Source organism: Alexandromys fortis, unplaced genomic scaffold (assembly GCF_014885135.2).
Source record: "Alexandromys fortis isolate MF-2015 unplaced genomic scaffold, M_Fortis_MF-2015_v1.1 scaffold_177, whole genome shotgun sequence".
In the NCBI taxonomy this organism is placed as follows: Eukaryota; Metazoa; Chordata; class Mammalia; order Rodentia; family Cricetidae; genus Alexandromys; species Alexandromys fortis.
In genome coordinates, this window is record NW_026068056.1 from 566,078 (window position 1) to 589,233 (window position 23,156).

A 23,156-nucleotide genomic window follows, 5' to 3' on the forward strand; every position below is an offset into this window, starting at 1 on the left:
AGCCACTGTAAGAGCATGGCCAGCCCTTCAGGGGTCCCCACTGTTCTCAGATAAAGGAACATGATTATTAGGGTGTCTCTAAATCTCATTAGCCACCCTTGCTTCTTCCTTAGCCCCCTGCCCATACCCTCAGCCTTGATCCAGCCATCCCAGCCCTCTTTGTTCCTCTAATGAGTTGCTCTGACTGACCCAGGACCTCAGCAAGTGTAGCCCTCTCTCCTGGGATGTTTATATCCTAGCCATGCCCTGTCCACCTTCTGATCTCAGCTCAGGTATGACTGTCCATATGGACCTGCCAACCCTACAGATGAAGTGGGCAGCATGTCCTCTTACCTGTCCTTAAGACACCTGGCGGCTCCGCCTAGCAATTGCCAATACCTGCTAAACCCTGGGAAGCCTGTCCAGGCCATCCTATGGTCAACACCTGTGTTTCACAGAGCCACTGTGAGGGAGGGAGTTTATGAACCACATAAGATTATGAAGGCCTGGTGCACATGGCTACCTTGGCTGGGATCACTGGTCTGCCCTTGGAAGCATTAGGAGTGTTACATCTATGTACTTAGCTATGATGTTCTCTCACTCCTGTGCCAAACCAAATACCTCTACCATCAACCCTGGGGAAGCTGTTTGGGGGGATTTTCCCCCTTAGAATTTGAAAAGTAATAAATTACAATTCTCTGTGTAAAATGCCAGTTGATCAGTCATGGAACATCCTGAGATCTTTCTCAGCACCTGTCTTGGAAAAGACTTTGCCTTCTCTACTGAGAATCATACCGGTGGGCAGATCTCCTCCATGACTTCTGGACTCTCTGTCTTGGTTCTGGTGGGCACTGGGAAAGGGCAATGGCCAGTACTCTCTGGAAAGATGCATGGTCAGTCTATCTGAAACCCTCCTCTCTCTCTCTCTCCCCTGAGTTCTGCCTTTCAGGCTTAATCCTGTCATAACTCATGGAATGGAGATTCAAGGGGATACGTTGCTCTGAATTTTGTAGGAAAGGGCAGAGGAGGACGTGTCAGAGCAGCAGGAGGGCAAGGGTGCTATGGAGAGAACCGTGTCACCAGTGGGGAAGATGAGCCTGACCCATGATATTGATTGCGATAATAACATGTTACCTTTAGATATGTTCATAGGATTTGTCCTGCAGATTATCACTTTTCAGCCTTAGAGGTTCAGCAGGTGTGATCATCCATGTTTTGTGAAGGGGGGAATCAAATGGCAGCAATTCAGTGGGGTGATGCCACATCCTGCAACTACCTGCGCAGGACCTAAAAGAAAGAACCAGACATACTGGATTTCAGGCTGACAGGGTAATGGGAGAATGTGAAATAAACTGGTTATCATTAAAATACGAAGCAATAAAATACCAAAGAATAACATGTATGTTATGAACTAATAACATTATGATTGATTCTAAGACTAGACGGGGAATTTGAGTCATTGCAAAACTCGTCTAGCTTCTCAACCATAGCACATGGCCTAAGAGGTATTCTTGGGGATGGCTCTATTAATATAGAAGGGTTAAGACTTGCCAAGTCTTCAAAGCTGTCATGACCAAGAATATTAGCTGTCCCCAGCAAATGACAGATTGATAGTAGAAGGTCACTGCACCTCCTTGGACAGTGAAATGGTTAAAGAACAGGGAAAAGAAATAATGTTTATATTGTCTGTATATTGAAGAGTCAGTTAAAGAAATTGAGCTCTTTACCCAGGGAATGATTTCCAACCATTTGGGGAAACTTCCATGAGAAGTATGTGTGAATGTGTGCATGTAAATCTGTATGTCATCGCCCCCTTAAGTTCTCAAGCTGCTGAGCCTTCTATTCTCCTGAGTGCCTGAGAAAGCATGCAGGCACGTGTATGTAAATCTCTGGGTCATCACTCTCCATGCTTAGGCAACTGAGCTCATGAGTTTTAAGGGAAGTGGCTGTTGAGCAGCAATTACACTTTACTTCCAGGAATCTTTACTTCCTGATCTTCTCTATGGTAATGTTATTTTACGTGTGTGTGTGTGTGTGTGTGTGTGTGTGTGTGCACGCACACGTCCATGTGCTCATGTGCTTGTGCCATGGCAAATTTGTGAAGATCAGAGGACAGTTTGTGAGATTTAGTCCTCTCCTTCCAACATGTGGATTCCAGGAATGGGATTCAGGTTGCTAAGCTTGGCAGCAAGGGTCTTTGCCTCTGAATCATTTCTCTGATTTTAACTGATATGAAATAACATTTAACTGATATGTAATAACTGTACATATATGAGGTGCACCGTGGTATTTCCATACACATATACAGTATGTGGTAACCTAGTCAGGGTAATTAGCATTTCTGACTTTATGTTGAGACTATTCCAAATTGTCTCCTTAGGTGTTTTGAGACAGACTGCAAATTACTGCCAGTCATAGCTGCTGTGTTGCACAACAGAGCGCCAGCCCCAACCCTTCTGCCTCAAAGTGAGTTTGTGTTTAGCTGAACATGTCCACCCCTCCCTGAGTGCTCTTTCTTCGTCTAACTAATGCTAGAGACATCTGATAGGATCTGCTGGCTGCTTCCCCATGTGTCTGCCAGTCCAACCTCTGTGGGAGAGAACGCGCCTTCATAGTGGTATTCAGCATTGTTTGGGTTCTGACTTTGATACGTTGATAATCAAAATAATCACCAGGTAGAACAATTTGTCTTCATCATCACAAGCACACTGGTGCTTTTAGGCCTCTGTGCAATTCTTTGATCTGCTTGTCTATACCCTTTAACCGTACATTATAGCACAATGAGCCGGACTCGTGATTTCCATTTATAGAAACTTGTCTCAGGAAGGTAAGCCGCTGACCGTGTTTTCCATAATGCACACAGTATTTCTATTGCAGTAAAAAACAGAATAGACATCAAAGAACCAAGGGACAATTAATTAAGACACCACACGGGGGCTGGAGAGATGATAGCTCAGCTGTTAAGAGCATGTCCTGCGGTGGACCCGTTCGGTTCTGTGCTGGCCGGTTTGGTGTCGACTTGACACAAGCTAGAGTCATTCTGGAAGAAGAAACCTCACTTGAGAAAATGATCCCACCAGGTTGGCCTGTGAGCAAACCTATGATGTATTTTCTTGATTGAAGATTGACGTGGGAAGACCTAACTCACTGTAGGTGGTGTCATCCCTAGGCAGGTGACCCTGGGTTCTATAAGAAAGCAGACTGAGCAAATGGATGGAAATAGAAAACACTATACTGAGTGAGGTAAGCCAAGAAAACACTATACTGAGTGAGGTAAGCCAGACCCAAAAAGAGGAACATGGGATGTACTCACTCAGATTTGGTTTCTAGCCATAAATAAAGGACATTGAGCCTATAATTCGGGTTCTTAGAGAAGCTAAATAAGAAGGAGAACCCAAAGAAAAACATATAGGCATCCTCCTGAATATTAACCTTCATCAGGCGATGAAAGGAGACAGAGACAGAGACCCACATTGGAGCACCGGACTGAAATCTCAAGGTCCAAATCAGGAGCAGAAGGAGAGAGAGCACGAGCAAGGAACTCAGGACCGCGAGGGGTGCACCCACACACTGAGACAATGGGGATGTTCTATCGGGAACTCACCAAGGCCAGCTGGCCTGGGTCTGAAAAAGCCTGGGTTAAAACCGGTCTCGCTGAACATAGCGGACAATGAGGACTACTGAGACCTCAAGAACAATGGCAATGGGTTTTTGATCCTACTGCACCTATTGGTTTTGTGGGAGCCTAGGCAGTTTGGATGCTCACCTTACTAGACCTGGATGGAGGTGGGTGGTCCTTGGACTTCCCACAGGGCAGGGAACCCTGATTGCTCTTTGTGCTGACGAGGGAGGGGAACTTGATTGGGGGAGGGGGAGGGAACGGGGAGGCTGCGGTGGGGAAGAGACAGAAATCTTTAATAAATAAATAAAAAAGAAAAAAAAAAAGAAAGCAGACTGAGCAAGCTATGAGGAGCAAGCCAGTAAGCAGCACCCCTCCATGGCCTCTGCATCGGACCTTTGGGTTCCTGCCCTGCTTGAGCTCCTGTCCTGACTTACTTGGATGTGGAACTATGGCCAGTGAAAGTGTGAGCAAAATAACCCTTTCTTTCCCAAGTTGGTTTTTGGCCACGGTGTTTCATCACAGCAGTAAAAACCCGAACTATGGCAGGTTCCCAGCTCCCATGTCAGGCAGCTCATAGCCACCTGTAACTCCAGCTCCAGGAGATCTGCCCCCATGTTCCTCTTGAAAGACAAGAGAACCCTTGTGAGTGTGAACATGGCCCTGCCTTCTTCCTTGGAAGCTAGAGGTCTGGATTCTAGGTAGTTACAAACTACCATAATGGACACCTCCCCAGGCTCATGCCAAGTGAGAAAGTTCCGTGATCAGAGTGGGTGCATTCACAGCTGCCCCCCATGCCTACGGCTTCTGCCAGCACCCACCACTCCTCTCGTCCAGATTACTTTTCCCATACCATACTGTCTACCAGCAGACTTCATAGTCTCCCTTTGCCAGGTGTCCAGACAACAGGAACAGAATATTAGCTGGAGGTCAAGTTCTACCCAGAACAGAGTGTTTTTCAATCTCTGACCCATCACTGGTGATTCTAACTTGCCCCCCCATGGCCTGTTACTGAAACTGCTCCCGGGACTAGAAGGGGCCTTTGTAGTTTGAACAGAGACCACGGCCTTCAAGAGGCAGTCATGGGTGCTGGAAGCAGCTGTAGGCATGGGAGGCAGCACTACTCACTTGTGACTGCAGGGATCTCTCTCAGCTTCTCTCTGCCACCTACAGTGGACATACACCCTTCACTACTTTATTTGGGTGTGATGTTCCAACAGCATGAGTCAGCCATAGGGTGTTTACTGCAGTGTTCCCAGTCCCCCGTGGAAATTTATTCAGCAATCTTGAGAAACATATAACCTACTTATGACCATCACCTGACCAAGGCTGATGAGTTTTCCACAATTTTTCCTCCAGTCAGTTTCACACTAACATGTAGCAAAGCCAAGGCCCACCTGCCACATGCCTCCAAGGACAGCCATGAATGCAGCCCAACAGAAAATCACAAGCGTAATTAAAACACGGGGTTTGTATTTTATTCTGTCCCGGGTGGTTTTGTTACTTGATTACAACATAGTTCTCAATCGTAAGCTTTTAGATGACAGTGTACTGCAGTGTCACCAGATTAGAAAAGCCCGCCCAAATAGCTTCAGATGACATATCATGACCTCAGCTGAAGAAATGTCAGTAAAGTCATATCTGATGGAATAACTCAAGAGAAAGAGCAGAATGGACCAGGAGAGGCAGCTGCCACCTTCACCACCACCTGGAGGTGACCCTGAGCCTCGAAAGTGGTGTAAAACAGTGACTGGGGCAAGCTTAGGAAATGCGATTGCTGAGGCTTTTCATCGCCTCAGGGAGACGCTACGTCCATCTTTGGTGTGAGATGTTGGGTTCACCGTAACTATTCTGCTTCCAATCTGTGGTGAACAGCTCTCACTTCAGTCAAACTGGCCACAGACTGACTAATCTATCTTCCACAGGTTGTAAATGGTCTTGGGAATTTTAGATTCAGTGTGGTCACAGGTAGAAGAACTCTCTTAGAAATAGCCCTCCCAAGTCCTCTTCTGTGGCAAAGGAGAGCAGATGAAATAAGGGCACGTGGCCCGCGAGAGCCAGGCAGCCCGCAGCTGGAGACCATGATCCAGGTGCCACTTCAAATCCAGCGTCCTTTTCTGTCACCAGCCCACCCATTGCTGTGCCACCGTCCTTTTGTTTTAACAAAAGCTATTCAATATGGTTCCCTTTTGGCCTTGATTTTCCACAACTAAAAGCTAATTGCACCCAATTATAGTAATTATCTCATCCCTGTCTCCTCATGTAATTAGCCACCTCTTTAGCTGTGCCTCTCTTCCAGCTGTATTGGTAACCAGAGAGCATGCGGCTGCAGTTTCCCTATAGTGTTCTGTGAGTTGGTTCTATAAATATTAAAGGTGTCCGTTTTCACACACACACACAGACACACACACACACACACACACACACAGGAAGTCCCCATTAGTCATAACCCAGATGATTCAGATTATCATTTAGATTAACACTGGTAGAGCAGTCTTCCATGGAAAGAGGAATAATAGTGTCTAAGTCGGTGTTCTGTTGCTGTGAAGAGACGCCATGACCACAGCAACTCTTATAAAAAGGAAGCATTTAATAGGGGCTGGCTTACATTCAGAAGTTCAGTCCATTATCATCCTGGTGGGATCATGGCAGCGGGCAGGCAGACATGGTGCTGGAGAGGTAGCTGAGAGTTTCTACATCTAGATAGGCAGGAAGCAGGCAAAGAGAGAGCCACTGGTCCTGGCTTGGCTTTATGCAACCCCGAAGTCCACTGCCAGTGACTCACTTCCTTCAACAAGGCCACACCTCCTGATCCCTGTCCAAGTAGTGCGAATCCCTAATGACCAAGCATTCAAATCTACAAGCCTATGGGGCCATTCATATTCAAACCACCACAAATACCTGCGCCCAGGAAAGACAGCTTTGGGAATCCCTTTCTGATCATCACTGGGAGTCTCTGGTTGTTTTCCAGTTCTCGGTGCCTTCTTCAAGAAACAGAGAAAAATGCACATTCGAAACTAAAGCAGCAATTCGTTTTATTAAGACTAAAACACAGGTAAATGTTTTAGATACTTTGCCAAGAGAGGCAGTAGCCCGTCTGAGTGTGAAATGCTTGAGGGCCTTACAAGCATTTGTAAGGGGCTGTTTGCTTAGCTGCTGTACCTCAATGCTTGGAGTAAATTCAGTATGGTTTTCAGGAGAGAGACGTGGGTATCCATCCTTTCTCCTAACTTTATCACCAAGGCACTTGCTAGCATGGTGTGGAGGAAGCAGAATTCTGGCGGGCTATCTCAATCACATATGAGACAATTTGGGGCTGCAGTGTCCCCTTCACATAGCAGCCTGCCATGGAGGAAGAACTGCAGTATGGGTGCTAGGATCTGCTTTCCTACCCGCTAGACAAGGCCGCAGCCCCTCTCCCTGCCTATGGCGCTCTTGGTTTCTCAGAGGCCTGCACACTCTCTGCTTCCTTCTGTGGAGGACCGCTCTGAACCCTGCATCAACCAGTGTGTCTCCTCCTGCCTGGGGCGGCGGCGAGGCAGATCTGAGGCATCTCGCTTGCAGTCTAGCAAAGTTCACATTTGCCGACAAGCCTCTTCCATGTTTCATCTACCTCCCTCCCTCTTATTCACACGACTTATGCAGTTGCTCAAGCATGAACCTTCCTGGCTACACACTCCACATTCCTCATGTTCTTCGTGTGTGTGTTCTCCATCTCTCATAGCCCTACCCGACTCTGCTAGGTCTCCCATCACCCCCCAGCCACTGTGATGCTGTTTTTAAAGGTATTAATTCAGTTCTATTGTCCCCCTGGGCCTCTGCTTCCCATTATAAAAGGAAAGCGATCCAAACTTCTGTGGGACACAAGGCACCCTGATGTCCCCCCTCTCTCTCTTGATGTCTCGTCCCACCTAAAGACTCCTCCAGGCTCCTGGAATGACCACTGCACATCCATTCCTGCCATCAAGTCTTTCTCATTTTCATGTTAAAAGCTGACATGTTCTTTCTCCAAATCCATAGTCACTTGGCCCCAAGTGCTTGAGATCACAGAGAGAAGAGTGTGACACAGAGAAGCTTCTTCAGGTCACAGAGAGAGAGGAAGGGAACATTAGGAACAAGATTAATGTCCTGCCTTCCAGACAATCACTACCTGCTGGAGTTTCCAGAACCTCCCAAAATTCGTTCTTTTTCTCGTTGCTATGACAGATGTCCTTCAGGAAGGAAGAGTCCATTTCCTCTCACAGTTTGAGAGTACTGTGCATCATGGTGCGAAGGCATGTCACCAAGAACACGAGGTGACTGGTCCTTGCGTCCAGAGTACTGTGCATCATGGTTGGGAAGGCATGTCACCAATAACGCAAGGTGACAGGTCCTTGCATTCAGACAGAGATGAGTGTTAGTGCTCAGCTGCCTTTCCCTTTTGTTTCCACCGAGGGCCCCACCTGTAGCGTGGTACCACCCCAGTTAGGCTGGATCCACTTGTCTCAGTTAACCTAACCAGAGGCTCCCTCCCAGATATGCTCAGAGGTACATCTCCATGGTGATTGTAGACCCTACCAAGTTGACAATTGGCATTAGCCATCACACCCCCATGGTAGCCCCCCCAGCTGGGGACCAAGTGTTTAACATGGCTGCCTGTGGAGGACTCAGCCAATGAAAAGAGGAGAGAGGTGGATTAGCCCCGATAGAAACTGAAAGCATCCATCTTTTGTGCTCCCCCTTCACACGGCGCCTTCCCACAGACCTTCCCACTATGACCCCAGACATAGCGAGCGCGTGGCAACCGACAGGAGCTGGAGGTGTGCTCCTGGACTTACTGCATGTGCTGTGTGCTGTGCCGTTCTCAGCGCTGAACATTCATCCATTTACACGGCCTCAACCCATGCTGAGGTCATCTTCTGGGACCTGCCCTTAACAGTCTATTTCCTCCAACCCAGAAATTTCCAGAACCTCCAGAAGAAGTATCACAAGTGGAGACATCTACTAAAAACAAAAAAATGCACAGAAGCCAACAACTGACTTTAGGGTCCATCACCATGCGTCTGGTACTTGGTGTCCACTGCCGTAGCCCAGAGCACCCTGGGCTATGTGAAACTGGACTCCCACTTTGAGTTTGAGCTGCCGCAGGCCACAGACAGCCCTGGCTCCCATGTCATCACATCTAACACCTCAGCCAGGCCTGCAGGGAAGAAGGAGCTAATCATACGGACAGATTTTAGTCATGGCAGACCTTCATTACCAGATGGTAAACTGTATTCTGTAGTGAAAGGAAATGGATCCAGGGGCATGAGGGAAAATGGTTCTTTGGTAAAGACGACTGTGGCTGGAATCTGTGAGGTAAACCAGGGGATAGAAGGCTGTCTCCTCTATCAGGTCAGGGAATATGAGGAATATAGCAAACCAAGGCAGGGAGGCTAATGTGGGCTAGGCAGAGGGATTGAGGCACGTATGACTAGGTCTTAATGTCAGCAGCCTCTTCTGGAACATTGTCAGCCCCTGCCATATCCACTTGGAAGAATAAGATCCTGAACCCTCTGCCTGATGCGTGCCTAATGGTTAAGAGCCAGGCCTGTATCCCAACATGAATGGGCCAGGAGCTACACCCCAGCATCTCACTGTCCCTGCTCCCAGCATCACGGATGCACAAAGAGCACAGACAGTGTCTTACCTCCCTACCTGACATCATCACCAGTGCAGAACAACAAATGTGAAGAGTGCCCCACAGAGTGCTCCTCTCCACAGCTCCCCGGAAAGCCGAGGCAGAAATATCCAGCACTGCAGACTTTAGTCGTGCAAACTACTAGTTGACTGCAGCCTGACTTGATTCAAAAGCCACTGCCAGCTGAGTGCAGAAAAGGAGCTCAGATTTAAGGGGTTCGTCCTAGGCAACCCTGTAAGAACAGGTGCATACATTAAATTAGGATGTGCCCTTACTTCTGGAAGCTTTCCAGCTTGCTTCAGGCTGAAGTGAACATGTTAGAAAACAGGAAGCCTACACCGAAAACCAGTAACGAAAGAAGCTTCCAGAGCCACCATGCTGGATTTCGAAATAAAACATTCACAGGACTGGAGGGGCAGGCCCGGCAGCCCAGCCACTCAGAAAGCTGAGGCAGGAGGGTACCAAGTTCGAGGTCAGCCTGGAGAGTTTAATGAAACCTCAAAATAAAAAAGTGAAAGGAAAACGGGGGGGGGGGGGGGAAGAACTCGTGCAAGACCCTATGTTCAGTTTCCAGTGCTATAAATAAAGGAAGTGGGAAAGAGTTCGTGTTTGTCCAGTACTGTAAACAAAGGAAATACAAGAGTCCATGTTTTTGCTTTTCTGTATTAAGCAAAACACCTTCTCTCAATATTTTTTCTAGAATTTCTTTTTTAAAAAAAATTTATTTATTAAGTACACAGTGTTCTGCCTACATGTATACCTGCAGGCCAGAAGAGGGCACCAGATCTCATTACAGATGGTTGTGAGCCACCATGTGGTTGCTGGGAATTGAACTCAGGACCTCTGGCAGAGCAGCCAGTGCTCTTAACCTCTGAGCCATCTCTCCAGCCCCTAGAATTTCTTTTAACAAAATCAAACAACAAACAAAACTAGCCCTATTTCCTGATCTGCTCTCTAGCTGGTGTGGTCTGCGTACCGTGAAGTCCAGGTCCAGATGCTTGGTGCATGGGCAGAACTGACGGTGGCTCTGCCCATAGGCTGCCTCAGTGTGATGACTTGGGAGCTGGGCCAGTCCCTGGGCCACTGAATCTTAAATTTGACTGCACATCAAAGTCACGAGGATGTACTTCAGAATAATTCTGCCTGGATCCCACTGCAGAGACTCTGGCTGGACTGATGGTCTAAGCATCAGGAATTTTGTAAAATTCCCCAGTCGCATTGCATTCTGAGAACCATTGCATGCACCAACTCTGCCCCCTCCCCTAGAAAGTCAGTGATGCACCCTAGGTCTGACTCATTGTGCCACAAGGCAACTCTACTAGTGTGTCACCATCACTCTGAGGCCCAAGAGAATGGCCAGAAATCCTCGCCCCTTCCCATCAGCTCAGACCTCGGCTCACTCGTGCCATGGCTACTGCTTGCTAGCCCACTGTACTGTCTCCTCCCTCAGTGTGGTCACACCTGTGGTGGCTACAGTCATCCTATCAGACTCTTGTCCCTCCTGTCCCTCTTCTCTGACCACACAGACACTGGACCCACCCTCAGCAGTGCTACCCCCTCCCAGACATCAATCAGTCAGTAACTCTCTGTGGCTGCCCATCTCCTCCTGCAGATCCTCAGAAACTGGCTCCATGTCCCTTCTTCATTGAGCCTCTGCTCCCAATAATCTTGTCCTTATTTCTCCACCTGCCTTGCCCACTCCAGATCCGGTCCCTCTCTGTGCTTTTATCTGTCCTTCCAGCTCCTCAGTCCCTTCGAACCCCATGAGCTTGGGTATCAGCTGAAAACCTCTTTTTAGGCATTTTGGCACATGATGTAACATAGATGACCCTTGAGGACACTGTGCTCAGGGAACTAAACCAGCCACAGAAGGACAGGCACTGCCTGGTACGTGAGCAGCCTCGAATGGACAGCTCACAGAGAGTTGATGCTCAGTGCTAGGTGCCAGGGGCTGTGTGTGGAGAGGTGTCGGTAGCTGTGCTTCATGGGCAGAGTGTCAGCTGGGGATGGTGGAAACATTCTGTGGGTGGACAGGATGGTGTGTAAAAGTGTTTGGTGGTAATGAACTGTGGATTTTTAAGTAACCAATGCAACTGCTTCTCACCCCTTTTGTAAGAAAGCTTGGCCTGTCCTGGCCTGGGCCAAACAGCCCACGACTTCCCAGATTCCCCACATCTCCACCTCGGGGTAGCCCTTGTCAAGATCTGAACTCCTTAAAACATAGTGAATACTATTGTCACATGACAGTACCCACCTACTGCCATCCAGACACACGACAGGCTCGGGCCCTCGCCACCCTGCTCCCTGAGAAAGCTGGAGAGATGGAAGGCTAGCTGTCCAATCCCTTAGCCTGCAGTTTAATCACCAGGAATAACCACATTGATGAGCTATCAATCCAATTCAAAGTGCCATTTTTCCAGTACTCAGGAGTATCAAGTCACACATTGTCCGATCATAACATAATTGCCGTAACATAAATTGACAAACGATGGTGACATTGGGCAAACTGCAGAGTTTGAATGTCTGATCAAGCCCTAACTATGGATTATGTTGCAGGGGAATCAACCACAAATGCTTCCATGACCACCTTTGTCAATAAAATGTACATAGCAAGGGAGCAAAAGCCCGGCAATTTCAAATTTAAGAACACCTAAGCCCACTCCTTGCCTAATTCTGCTGTTGTTTCTTCTTCCCAATTTAGATATTTATCTTTGAGAACAACATCTACTACTGCGCACACGTTGGGAAGCAGGCGATCCGAGTGGTCTCCACAGGGAAGGAGGGTGTGGTCTACAATGGCCTCAGCGACTGGCTCTATGAAGGTAAGACCTGCACGCAGAGATGCCGAGAATGTGCCTGCCCACAGGGCGGCTGCAGTAGTGGCTGCATTCGGCTTCTGAACCAGCCTTCTTTTCTCTTGGACTTTAGTTATAAATTTAACTTCAATTTCTTTAGAGCCTTTGAGCTTTAGGGAACAAACACAAAGTCAGCATTCATGGGTAGCAGGTGCGGGAATCACAGGTGGCAGAGGTGGACCCTAACAGGTGGCAGGTGTTGATACTCACAGGTGGCCAGGGAGAGGGGACTCACGGGTCCCAGGTTAAGGAGCTTCACTGAGCCCATTGGTGCTTCTATGAAAGGAGAGGTGCTTCATGGGGAAACTGTCTGAGTGCTCCCGATGTAAATGTGTGTGTTCCTCTACCCTCTCCAACAGTTAAGAAGCCTGTTTGCATCTGTGCAAAGTCAGCTGCTTTAGTTGCCTTGGTGACACAACACCTGACAAAGGCTACTTAAGGAGCAATTGTGTTGGCTCACAGTTTGAGGGGACAGTCCACCTTGGTGGGGGTAAGCATGGTGACAGCAGCATGAAGTGTCCGGTCACATTGCATCCACAGTCAAGACATAGAAGGTGAAGGATGCTGGCTCTAGATTTCTTCTTCTTTCATTCGGTTCAGGACCTCATCCTAGGGAATGATACCACCCACATTTGGGGTGAGTCTTACCCCCAATGTTAACCTAATCAGAGGATCCTTCATGGGTATGGCCAAAGCTTGTCCCCTAAATCCTGTCAAGTTCACAGTCAGTATTCCCCTTCACAGCAAAATTGGAAATGGAAATTAAACCCTTCTGAAGAGCCCATGCCCCTTGGGCTGCTATAACCAAAGGCCACAAAAATTGCTCTTTTGACATTGGTATCTGTGGTCCAGGTTCTTGGGGGTGCACCAGAGGACAGTGTGTGCCTGGAAAACCCCCACCTCCATTCACTGGCTCATTTCAATGTCCTCAAAGACCTCCTCTTCTTTTTTGGAAGCAAAGTTAAGAGTTTATTAAAATGTATTTTATTCTTAGAGAATTTCATACAGTGAGGTTGATCATATTCATCTGCCTCCTGTAACTTTTCAAGGTTCACCTTCCTTTTCCCTTCCCACCCAATTTTTGGGTTTTTTTTCCCATCAAGGCCAGTTGGGGCTACTCAAATATTATTGATGTGTGCCCTTCCACTGGAATGTGGTGGGCCTTCTAGGAGCTACACCCTTAAAGAAAACTATCTTTTCTCTGCCAGCACTGCATTCTGTAGGTGGAGACTGCTTGTTTGTTTCCCAGCCACTCAGACCTGAATAATCACACAGAAACTATATTAATTACAACACTGTTCTGTCAATGATTTAGGCATATTTTTAGCTAGCTCTGACATCTTAAACTGACCCATTTCTATTAATCTGTGTATCAGCGCGAGGCTGTGACTTACTGATAAAAGTCCTACATCTGTCTCCTTCGACAGCTACATGACGTCTCCCTGACTCCACCTACTCTCTCCCTATATCTATGTTCATTTTCTACCTGGCTTCACTCTACTAAGCCAAAAGATCTTCTTTAATAACCAATGGTAATAAAACATATTCATAGCATAAAGAGGGGAATCCCGCATCATCAGATTAATAGATAGTCTTCTATAATGATCAAACTTTTAGTCATGTTAGTTAGGTTCTTTAGATGCATAGAAATTATATTCTGCATAAATAGGTAATCTTCAACCACTTCAAAGAACTGTAGAATATGGCATTTAAATAACTTAGGATTCTGGTGACATGAGACACGAAAGCTCCTGGCAGCACCAATCTATTCCCAAGAAAATGTTGGACACCGAAGACACTTGGAGCTTGTTTTCTTCTTGGCAAAACTGGCTTTTGAGCAAAGAACTGCCCCTGCCTTGACCACTGACAAAATGCATTGTGTCTAGACTGGACAAGCAGGTTACAAGCAAAAAGACTGCCAAACCTTTGCAAGACAGGGTAAGATTTTTTTTTTTAAATTTCCCTGCCTCTGAAAATTGTCTGTCAGTTACTCTAGGCCTTAGCCAAAGTTGGTTGCCCCAATGTTGAAAACGAGAATTTGGGTGATTCCCCAGGTAGCCAGTTGTCTTTGTCATTTCTTGCACCTTTTGGAAGTTGCTTGATTGCACTTCCTGTTTACTCAGGTAATATTATTTCCCTTCCAAGGTCTTTGATGGGGTTGGAGACTACATAGTTGTAGTTGTTGTTACTTTCCTCTCATGACTTAGTCAAACCATTTCTAATATAAGACTTAGACTTCTTGGGATAGGATAACTATTGAAACATTTAGCATATGTTTCTTGCTTGATATTGTTCATGTTAGTTGTAATTCAAACTTTTATACTTAATATTTGTTCTTATTGTATGTAGTTTTGAATTGGGCTTAGAACTCTTATTTAGACAAAAGAAGGGAGGTGCTGTGGGAACTCCTCCAACCAATGGCCTTTGGGATGCTGGCCCGCTTTGGTTGTGGTCTTGTGTACTATTAATGCAGATGCAGGGGCATGTACAAGCCCCTTGGCTTCTGAATTTGGTTCCAGTTCCCCACTCATGCAGAGAACTGCTAATCACTACTTCTTCTGTGAGTCTACCCCTAAATAAATAGACCTTTATGATATTCCATTCTGAGCTAATGTGGGACTATTTTATTATAAATTGCAACAGCATTCTACCTCTCCTCCCTTGAATTCCACCCCATGGCCCCTTCCTAATTTCCTGAGCTCTGTGAGCATTCCAAATGAAACACATATCCCTAAAGAGTCAACAGTAATATCCGTTATATCACATATACAAGAAAAAACAATCTATGCTTGTCTATCTAGGTCTGAATGATTATTTCTAGCTCCATCTATTTGCCTGTGAATTTCATAATTTCTTTTTTCTTAATAGCTGAGAAATATCCTGTTGTGTAAATGTACCACATTTTCATTATCCATTCATCAGCTGATAGACATCTAGGTAGCTTCCATTTCCTGGATATTGCAAATAGAGCATCAATGAGCATGGGTGAACAGGAGGACATAGAGTCCTTTGGGCATACATCCAAAAGTAGTAGAGCTGGATCATGTGGCAGATCTATTTCCGGCTTTTTTAGGAACCTCTACACTGATTTTTATCATGTCTGTACCAGTTTGCATTCCTACCAACAATGAATAAGCATCCTAACCCCAGAGCATGCCAGCATTTGTCTTTGTTAGTTTTTTAGCTGCTAATTGCACCTATGAGGGTTCCATCTAGGGATTCCTGTACCTCCTGATACCATAGCCTGAAAGTATCATACTGCCACATATGAGTCTGACATACACACAGCCTGTGACACTTCCCAGCACTATGCCACAGATAGGGTGGGGGAGGTCCATGTGACTCAAGTCCAGGGTCAGCTGCTACTTTAGAAATATAGATGTAAACAACATTTAAGCTATTTAGTCTAGGGACTATTAGTCTAAGGACTGCATTAGTCTAGGGACAGCTCAAATACATCTTGCCTCTGAGGCTAAGACCACATGGCCACATATGGTGATCTACTTCCAGGTAGGTTAGGGAGAATCAAGGATGCTCTAGCTTCATGGGGGCTGATACCAGTTCCCCCTGGACCTATACATCTCTTAGATCTGGATTTATGCCTTATTGGAGCATATGGTATGGAGGGGAGATACTTCCCATCATAGCCCACTGAAATCTCAGGTGTTAACAGATTGCACGCACAGCCAGGTGTGCCATGCTCCCCAATCAGAATGCTGCACGTGCCTATCATTCGAGAGTTCCCTGGGCCCCTTTCTGGTCAGCTCCCCTCCCCACAGCACTCTCTTCTGGAGAGCCCAGCCGTCTGTTTCCATCTGACAGACAAGCTGAAACTTGCACATGCAGGCAAGGTGGACTCTCCAGCCAATCTCCTCGGGGCCCCAGTGCTACTCAGTGTTCAGATCACTCGTAAGAACCGAGTTTCCAGTTGCCCTCGGCGACCCAGGGCAGTCACCTCTGAGACTTAGTTTCACATGACATCCTGGGCCGTTCCTGAGGGGACTGGTGGAGTGAAAACAGATGCTGGGCGGACTTGCATAGACTTGGGTGTCCAGGCTTGCTGCGTTCGGAAATGGTTTTCCAACCCAAGCTCTTCTAGATTAGTCTGGAGGGGGCTGTATTTCTGCCCTGGGTGCAGTAACCCATGTGTGCCCAGTAGCCCACAAGAGAGGCCATCTCACATACCAGATACAATCAAGAGAGAGGACCCCGAAGTCCTTTGTTCCAGGATATAACCAAAAAGCCTTTGTCTGAGAAGCAACCAGAAAACCAAGCCCTGTTAGTGCTTGCCATGTGAGAGGCCTTACCAGGAATGTCCAGCTTGTGAGGACAGTCAGCACAGCAGCCCCAAATCATAAACATACTTAAACACCATGGCGTATTTTTAAGATTTCTTTGGTTGCATGACTGAGCGCAGATTTTCTGCATGGTAAATGAGTGCGCATGCCAGTCTCTTGCCTATGTGCCATGCCTTCCAAATCTGGATTGGGCTTGCTGTCTGACTTGCTGGGAAGTGATTAATAGCAGGGCTGGGGGTGGGGGCGGTCACAGAACCACACGTGAGGTCCATCCTGACCTTGTAAAGCTCTTACATCTCTATGAACAATCGCAAATAACACATTGGAGAAACCGAATGGAGTTGTGACCAAAACGGATTTGGCACAACATGACAAAGGGCATCCACTAGAGAGTCTTTACTTATGTCTTAAAAAAAAACCTGTTACATTAACCATAGCTGTATTAACTACTGTTTAATGTAGTCGCTCAAGTTTTATTGCGAAGGAAAGAACATAGTATCTGTTCTGATGCCATTCTTTTGCTATGATAAAACTCTGAGCAAAAGCAACTAAGCGAAGAGAGAAGTTTGGTGCCCATTGCTGAGGAAAGTCAGGACAAGAACTCAAGCGGGGACTTGAAGCAGAATCCATGGAGGAACACTGCTTGCAAGCTCACTTGCTGCCTTGCTAGCTTTCTTAATGTGCCCCAGGACCACCCGCCTAGGGAATGGTGCCTCCCACAATGGGCTGGGCACCTCTATGTGAATTAACAATCAAGGTAACGCCCCACAAGCATGCCCACAGCCCAGTCTGATGTTGGCAAGTCCTTGGCTGAGGCTTATCAGATGACTCTAAGTTGTGCCAAGTTGACAATTAGAGCCAACTAAGGCGATATGTTTTTAAAAGACAGGAAGAAAAAGAGAGAGAGAGAGAGAGAAGCATCCAGGCGGATTTCCCAGGTGGCCATTCTGCCACAGGTTAGAAACTGTCTGTCTTGAACTTCATGGGAGGCCAATGCAAGCTAAGCTCCTTGAGAGCCCCGCAGAGAAGGGCCCTGGGCCTCGCTGCAAGAGCCTTGGCTCACTCTGTAACTAATCTCCTTAATAGCATCCATAGCCAGGAGGTCTGAAACATCCTCCTCAGTATCTCAAAGAGAAAAAAATTTAAAAAAAAATCATTGCTTTGCCATTCAAGTTAAGCTTAGCTTTAGCAAATGCATTAAAAGGACTCTTTATTTTCTTCAAGGCATTTACAAGAAGTCACGTAGATATGTTAACAGAGACTCAAATATTTCAAATCAGTCTCTCTGAGATGGGGCAGCTTAATCTGCTTACCCTTTTTCCCTGTATGGTTCTACATGCTGATGCTCAGACTTCTGAATCTGGGGACTTGGGAGCCCAGGGGATACTGTGTCCTTTTTTAATAACAGAAGAATAAACTTAGAAGATTGCCTTGGCCTAATCAGTGACTTAACTGTTTTATATCCTGCCTCCTGCTTGAGAGCGGGCTGGGGGTGGGTGGGGAAATCAGACTGAATGTTTGCAGAGGGCCCTCTTGCCTGGAAGGGTTCTGAGAAATGGCGAGGGTGCAGTAAGTGAGACACATCCTGCAACCTGCAGTTATTGGCAGCAAGACAGCGCATTGATTTTTGTTTCCCAAAAAGAGCCTCAGACATATTGAACCCTTCAGAATGCTGGAGACAGAAGGAGAGAAGCAGAAAGTGTGGGGGCTGCTGGGAGTCTCGAACCCTTGAGCAAAAAGATCTCCTGCCAGTAGCCTATCAGACAAAACTCAAGGTCAGGACTGGCTGTGTGCCCCCACACCATCTTCTGTGTGACTTTCCAGGGTTTGGAGGGACCAGAGTCTAGCTTTTGTCCTGTGAAGAGATGCCGTGTAGCGTAATGGAATCATGGTTTAACGGGAAAAAAAAGACAACTTGATAGAATCGGCAGTTTTTAGTTTTACTGAACTTGGTTCTCCATAAACTAAATTGAAGGTGTTACTAGAATGTTCTGACGCCATAGAGAAATGTTCCATGAGGAATCTGTGCCCTCAACAAGGCTTAGTAATCCAAAATGTTCTCAGTGTGGGAGTGTCTGAGCGGAGAGTTGTAATTATCCAAATTTTTACAAAGGTTCTTTGTTACCATGGTTACAGAGCTGGTTGCTACCCTTTATTTATAAAGTACTGTCGGCTCATTTTCATCCTTATCAAGTGCATGAGCGAGTGAGGGCCAACACAGAATTGTTGCTGGTTGTGTTCTAATGGCAAGCCTTTAAGTCCCTTAATGTTCCTATGAAGTGAGGAACAAGCCGTCCATTCCTCTGCTGTTAAACAGCAGTTTATAGGACTCAAAGCTAGCATGGGTGCCCAAAGACACTCCTCTCTTATACAATGGTCACGTCTGGAGAGAACCAGATGCCCTGGGGCCATGAGAATGGCCTCTCTCTCCCAGTGTATAGGGCTAGGAACTCTCAACCCAGTTCGTCTGAAAGGATGGGGAAGGGCCAAGAGGCCATGAACTTGAGAAACTGTCTACAGAACACAGCCTGAAGCCAGGAGAAGTCTGAGGCATCCAGGACCTGAGAAAGTGGCCTGGAGGATATTTACTGCATTTTTTAAAAGCCAGATTTGGTGTGGATGACATTCCAGGGCTGACCTTTAACCTTACTATTCCAGGGCAGGTTAGGTGCCTGGAACATGGGATTAGATCAACAGAAACTGTTTGACAGAGCAATGTTGCCCAGGCAGGTGTGGCAGGGTATGCTCATTATGGCTCTTCAGTAGCTGTGCCTGGTGCCTTCCCCCCAACGTGGCCTTCTGCAGTTCTCTGGGAAGCAATGTGGAGGGACGGAGCCTATGTGGCCATGTGGCCATAGGCATCCTCTCCCACGCCTACAGTAGCTACAGAGAGACTGGAGTTAGTTTTGAACTCTCCCCCTGGTTTGGACCTGTCCAAATAGACTGTTTCTTGGTCACTGACCGCTGCTGGCTTTTGGAGCCCAAAATTCCTTATGATCAATTGTAGAAATTCAATATTTTGAACACCACATTGGCTCTACCTGTGATGTCAGGAAGAGGCTGTGGAAGGAAAATTAACGATGGAAATATCTAAATGCAATCAGCATTCGCCGAGTTCTCTGCCCTCTGAGATGCCTGCCGAAGAGAAGAGCAAAGGAAAACTGGATTAGCCATGGTTTAAGCAAAGGCTTATGCAGCTAGGATCTAATGTAACTGGAAAATTGTTTTCCCTGCCTGGCTCTGCTCAAGTCTCCAATTCCGTCTAGCAACTGGCCTCAGCTCTGACAGCCTGGGGACCGAGTCTTGCGGAGGAACAGAGGAAAAGGTGAGAGCCTTTCAGGAGAGACGCCTTCTGCGGCGACCAGAGTAAGATGGTGATTCTTTGCTCCTCTGCTTTCTCTGAACCAGTGGCAGCCAGAATCACGTGTCTAGATTTTGCACAGGTCAGCCTAAGAGCAATGGACAAAGACAGGAAATCAAAACCAGGACACGGTGTAAAATGTGGCAGTCGTGTCCAGAGCCAGGACAGCCAGGGTCCTCGCTACTGTTCAGCTGTCCTGCGCCAATGTCCCCTCTCTGGCCCCTCCCCCACATCACCTCCCTTTTTGCCTTTCCACCCTTTCACTTCCGCAACCCCAAAACTGAAATGTGGGTGTCTTCAGTGACACCGACTCTTTTTCTCACGCACCACTCTTTGCTCACGATCACAGGAGCACTGCGCGATGACACGGTGTTCTCACCTCATCCAAGTTTTCCTCAAAGACCGTCTGCAGCTATTGATTCTTTCATCAAAGAATTACAGTGCGAGGGAGCTAGAGTGGAGTTTGGAACATCTGTCCTGGGTGAGCCAGCTGTTTCTGGAGGCAGACAGATAATAAATTGCTTGAGTTTGGCAGGTGATGACTTGTCGGTGCTCAATTCTGGTTTTCCAGGGACCAAGCAGCCATAGACCCCAAGAAAACAAACGATGCGGCAGTGTGCCAAAACAGACCTTTATTTATGGACAATGAAATTTGCTTCCATGTGATTCTCCAACATTATTAAATCAGCATCCTGGTTTTCATCTATTAAAAAGCATAAAACCAACACCAGGGAGTGAGTTCGGTTGGGGGATGGCTCAGAGGACCTGTGTAAATGCCAGCCATGCATGGAGGCTGCCTGTGATTCCAGTGCTTGGAAGTAGAGATGGGGAGAGGATGGGGTGCCCTGTGCCAAGCTAGCTGGTCAGAGGGCTGCAGCTCACAGAAAGGCCATGTCTCAACATGTAAGATGAGCAGTCAAAAAAGACAACAGATGCTAATCTCAAATGTCCACATACACGTATGCACATATGAACACACACCTGTACATGTGTACATGCACATATATGAATGTACACTTATCCACACACCTTGCATACACAGACAAACAGACACACCCACAGAGAGAGAGAGACACACACACACCAGTTCTTAGCTCACAGATCACACAAAAAGGCAATATGAACAGTGTGACCTAAAAGTCATGGAGGGAGCTGGAAATCTAGTTGGGAGTTTTCTGTGAAGCTCGGAGCTGAAAGACCATGATAACTTGTAACTGAGCATTCTCGTCCCTGACTCCTAGAACAAGTATGAGCAGAGTCAGGCTAGAGGAGTGGTGTGTTCAGCAGAAATGACAAAAGCAAGCAGGAACAGATCACACACACTGTTGAAGTTTAAGTCGACAAAGTTCGGGAGCTGGAGAGGTGGTTCGGGGCTAGGAGCTCTGTCATGAGAATGGCGTTCAGATCCCAGCACTCATGTCAGTGATGCAAACACCTGTAACTACAGCTCCAAGGGATCCATCGCCTTCTTCTGGTCTACACACATATGCACACACACACACATGTACATGTACATGCACATGCACATATACACACATATGCACACATATGCACACACACATGTACATGTACATGCACATGGACATATACACACATATGCACACACATGTACATGCACATGCACATATACACACATATGCACACACATGCACACACACACATATGCATACCCACCTACACACACGCACACACACATACACACACTCGCAGAAGGACATGAGGATAGAAATTCTAAAAAACTAAGTACTTTTGTCACCCTTTGTCACTCAAGCCCCCTAGATCAGGATGGCACTAAGGACAAGCAGGGTCCCAGGCTTCTCCTCCTCCCTCTTCACAGGCATCACAGACGCATTATGGACAAGGGAATGCTCTAGGGAGATACAGGCTGGATAGTAGGTGCTAGGGCTCAATATGGCAAGATACTTCTGCTCATAACTGACTGTCTGGATGTGCCATATGCCCCCAGGGTGCCTGAGTGCCATGGACCAGGTGCTCAGAAAAGGAGATAAACAAGCTTGAGACACCATTCTGCAAAATATCTGATCAGAGCATCAAGAGGGGAAAGGGTCATTTGGGCATGTGGCTGTTGACATCATGGCAGACCAGAAAGAACAGACTGGGACCAAAGGCAGGTCTTCTACCAGGCAGGCCCCACCTCAAAGGATGTACTGCCTTCAAAATAGGGACAGACCATTCCAAATAAGAACATGCAGGGAAATTTCACAGTCAAGCAGTAAGATTCCTCCCGTCCCCCCATCGGTTCATGGTCATCTCATAATACTAAATGCAGCCAATCCAACTTCAAGAGCACCAAGTCTTAACAAGTCTTAACACTTTTTAACAGTGTTGGGACTCAAAACAGCCTCTCAGCTGTGGGCTGCCCTAGGTTAAAAATTATTAGTACAAAAGAAGAGTTGTGAAGATAGCAAAGAGAGGACCAAACCCTGGAAGCACTCTCTTTCTGAATGAGTCTTTCATTTTTATGCTCTGGAGGTGTCAACAGGTGTAGTCTTGTCTTCAGCACCCTTTCCTTCCATCCCAGCACAAATGGTATGAGTGTCTTCGTTAGGGTTGTGTTGCTGGGATGGAACACCATGACCAAATTTACACATCCTTTTAACCATTTATCATCAAAAACAATCAGGACAGGAACTCAAGCAAGGCAGGAACTTGGATGCAAAGGCCATGGAGGAGTGTCGCTTACTGGTTTGCTCTCTGTGGCTTTCTCAGCCTGCTTTCTTATAGAACCCCAGGACCACCAACCCAGAGATGGCTCTACCCACAATGGGTTGGGCTCTCCCCCATCAGTTGCTATAAGAAAATGTCCTATAGGCTTGCCTACAGCCCAATCATATCAAGGCATTTTCTCAACTGAGACTCCCTCTTCTCTTAGGACTCTACCTAGTGTCAAGTTGACATAAAACTAGCCAGCACAGGCATGCATTGCCATTTTGTCTATGCTTGATGCTTGCTTTGTCTGCATTAAACACATTCTTTTCCTGGTTCATTCTCAAATCCTTCTACTCCATGTTTTGTTGGGATTATCACTATGTGTCTTGCTAAAGGCAGCAGTAATAACCATGCCAAATATTATTCTACCTTGAGATTTCCTCTGAAAAACTAATTTCTCAGTGACTTTTAAATCCAGCCTCACTCAAGCTTTCAGGATACAGTCAGGCATAATCAGAGTTTTTGCTATCACACAATAAAAATGGCCTCTCACCCTGGTCCCCTTTTTCCATCTGAAGCTTCTCCAGTGATCTTTCCTGTCTGTGTTTCCATCAGACCCTGATCTTCTGAACATCTTGTGCAATCAAATAAAAATGGCCTCTCACCCGGGTCCCCTTTTTCCATCTGAAGCTTCTCCAGTGATCTTTCCTGTCTG

At 46.8% G+C, this 23,156-nt stretch overlaps 1 protein-coding gene across 1 annotated transcript in view; it reads left to right on the plus strand.

The window, feature by feature from the left end:
* Positions 1 to 23,156, plus strand: part of Dpp6 (dipeptidyl peptidase like 6) — a 434,651-nt gene that overhangs the window by 302,602 nt on the left and 108,893 nt on the right. The window contains exon 9 of the mRNA XM_050119955.1: positions 11,959 to 12,079. Within this exon, the coding sequence (XP_049975912.1) occupies positions 11,959 to 12,079 (121 nt within the window). The remainder of the gene's footprint in view (positions 1 to 11,958; positions 12,080 to 23,156) is intronic.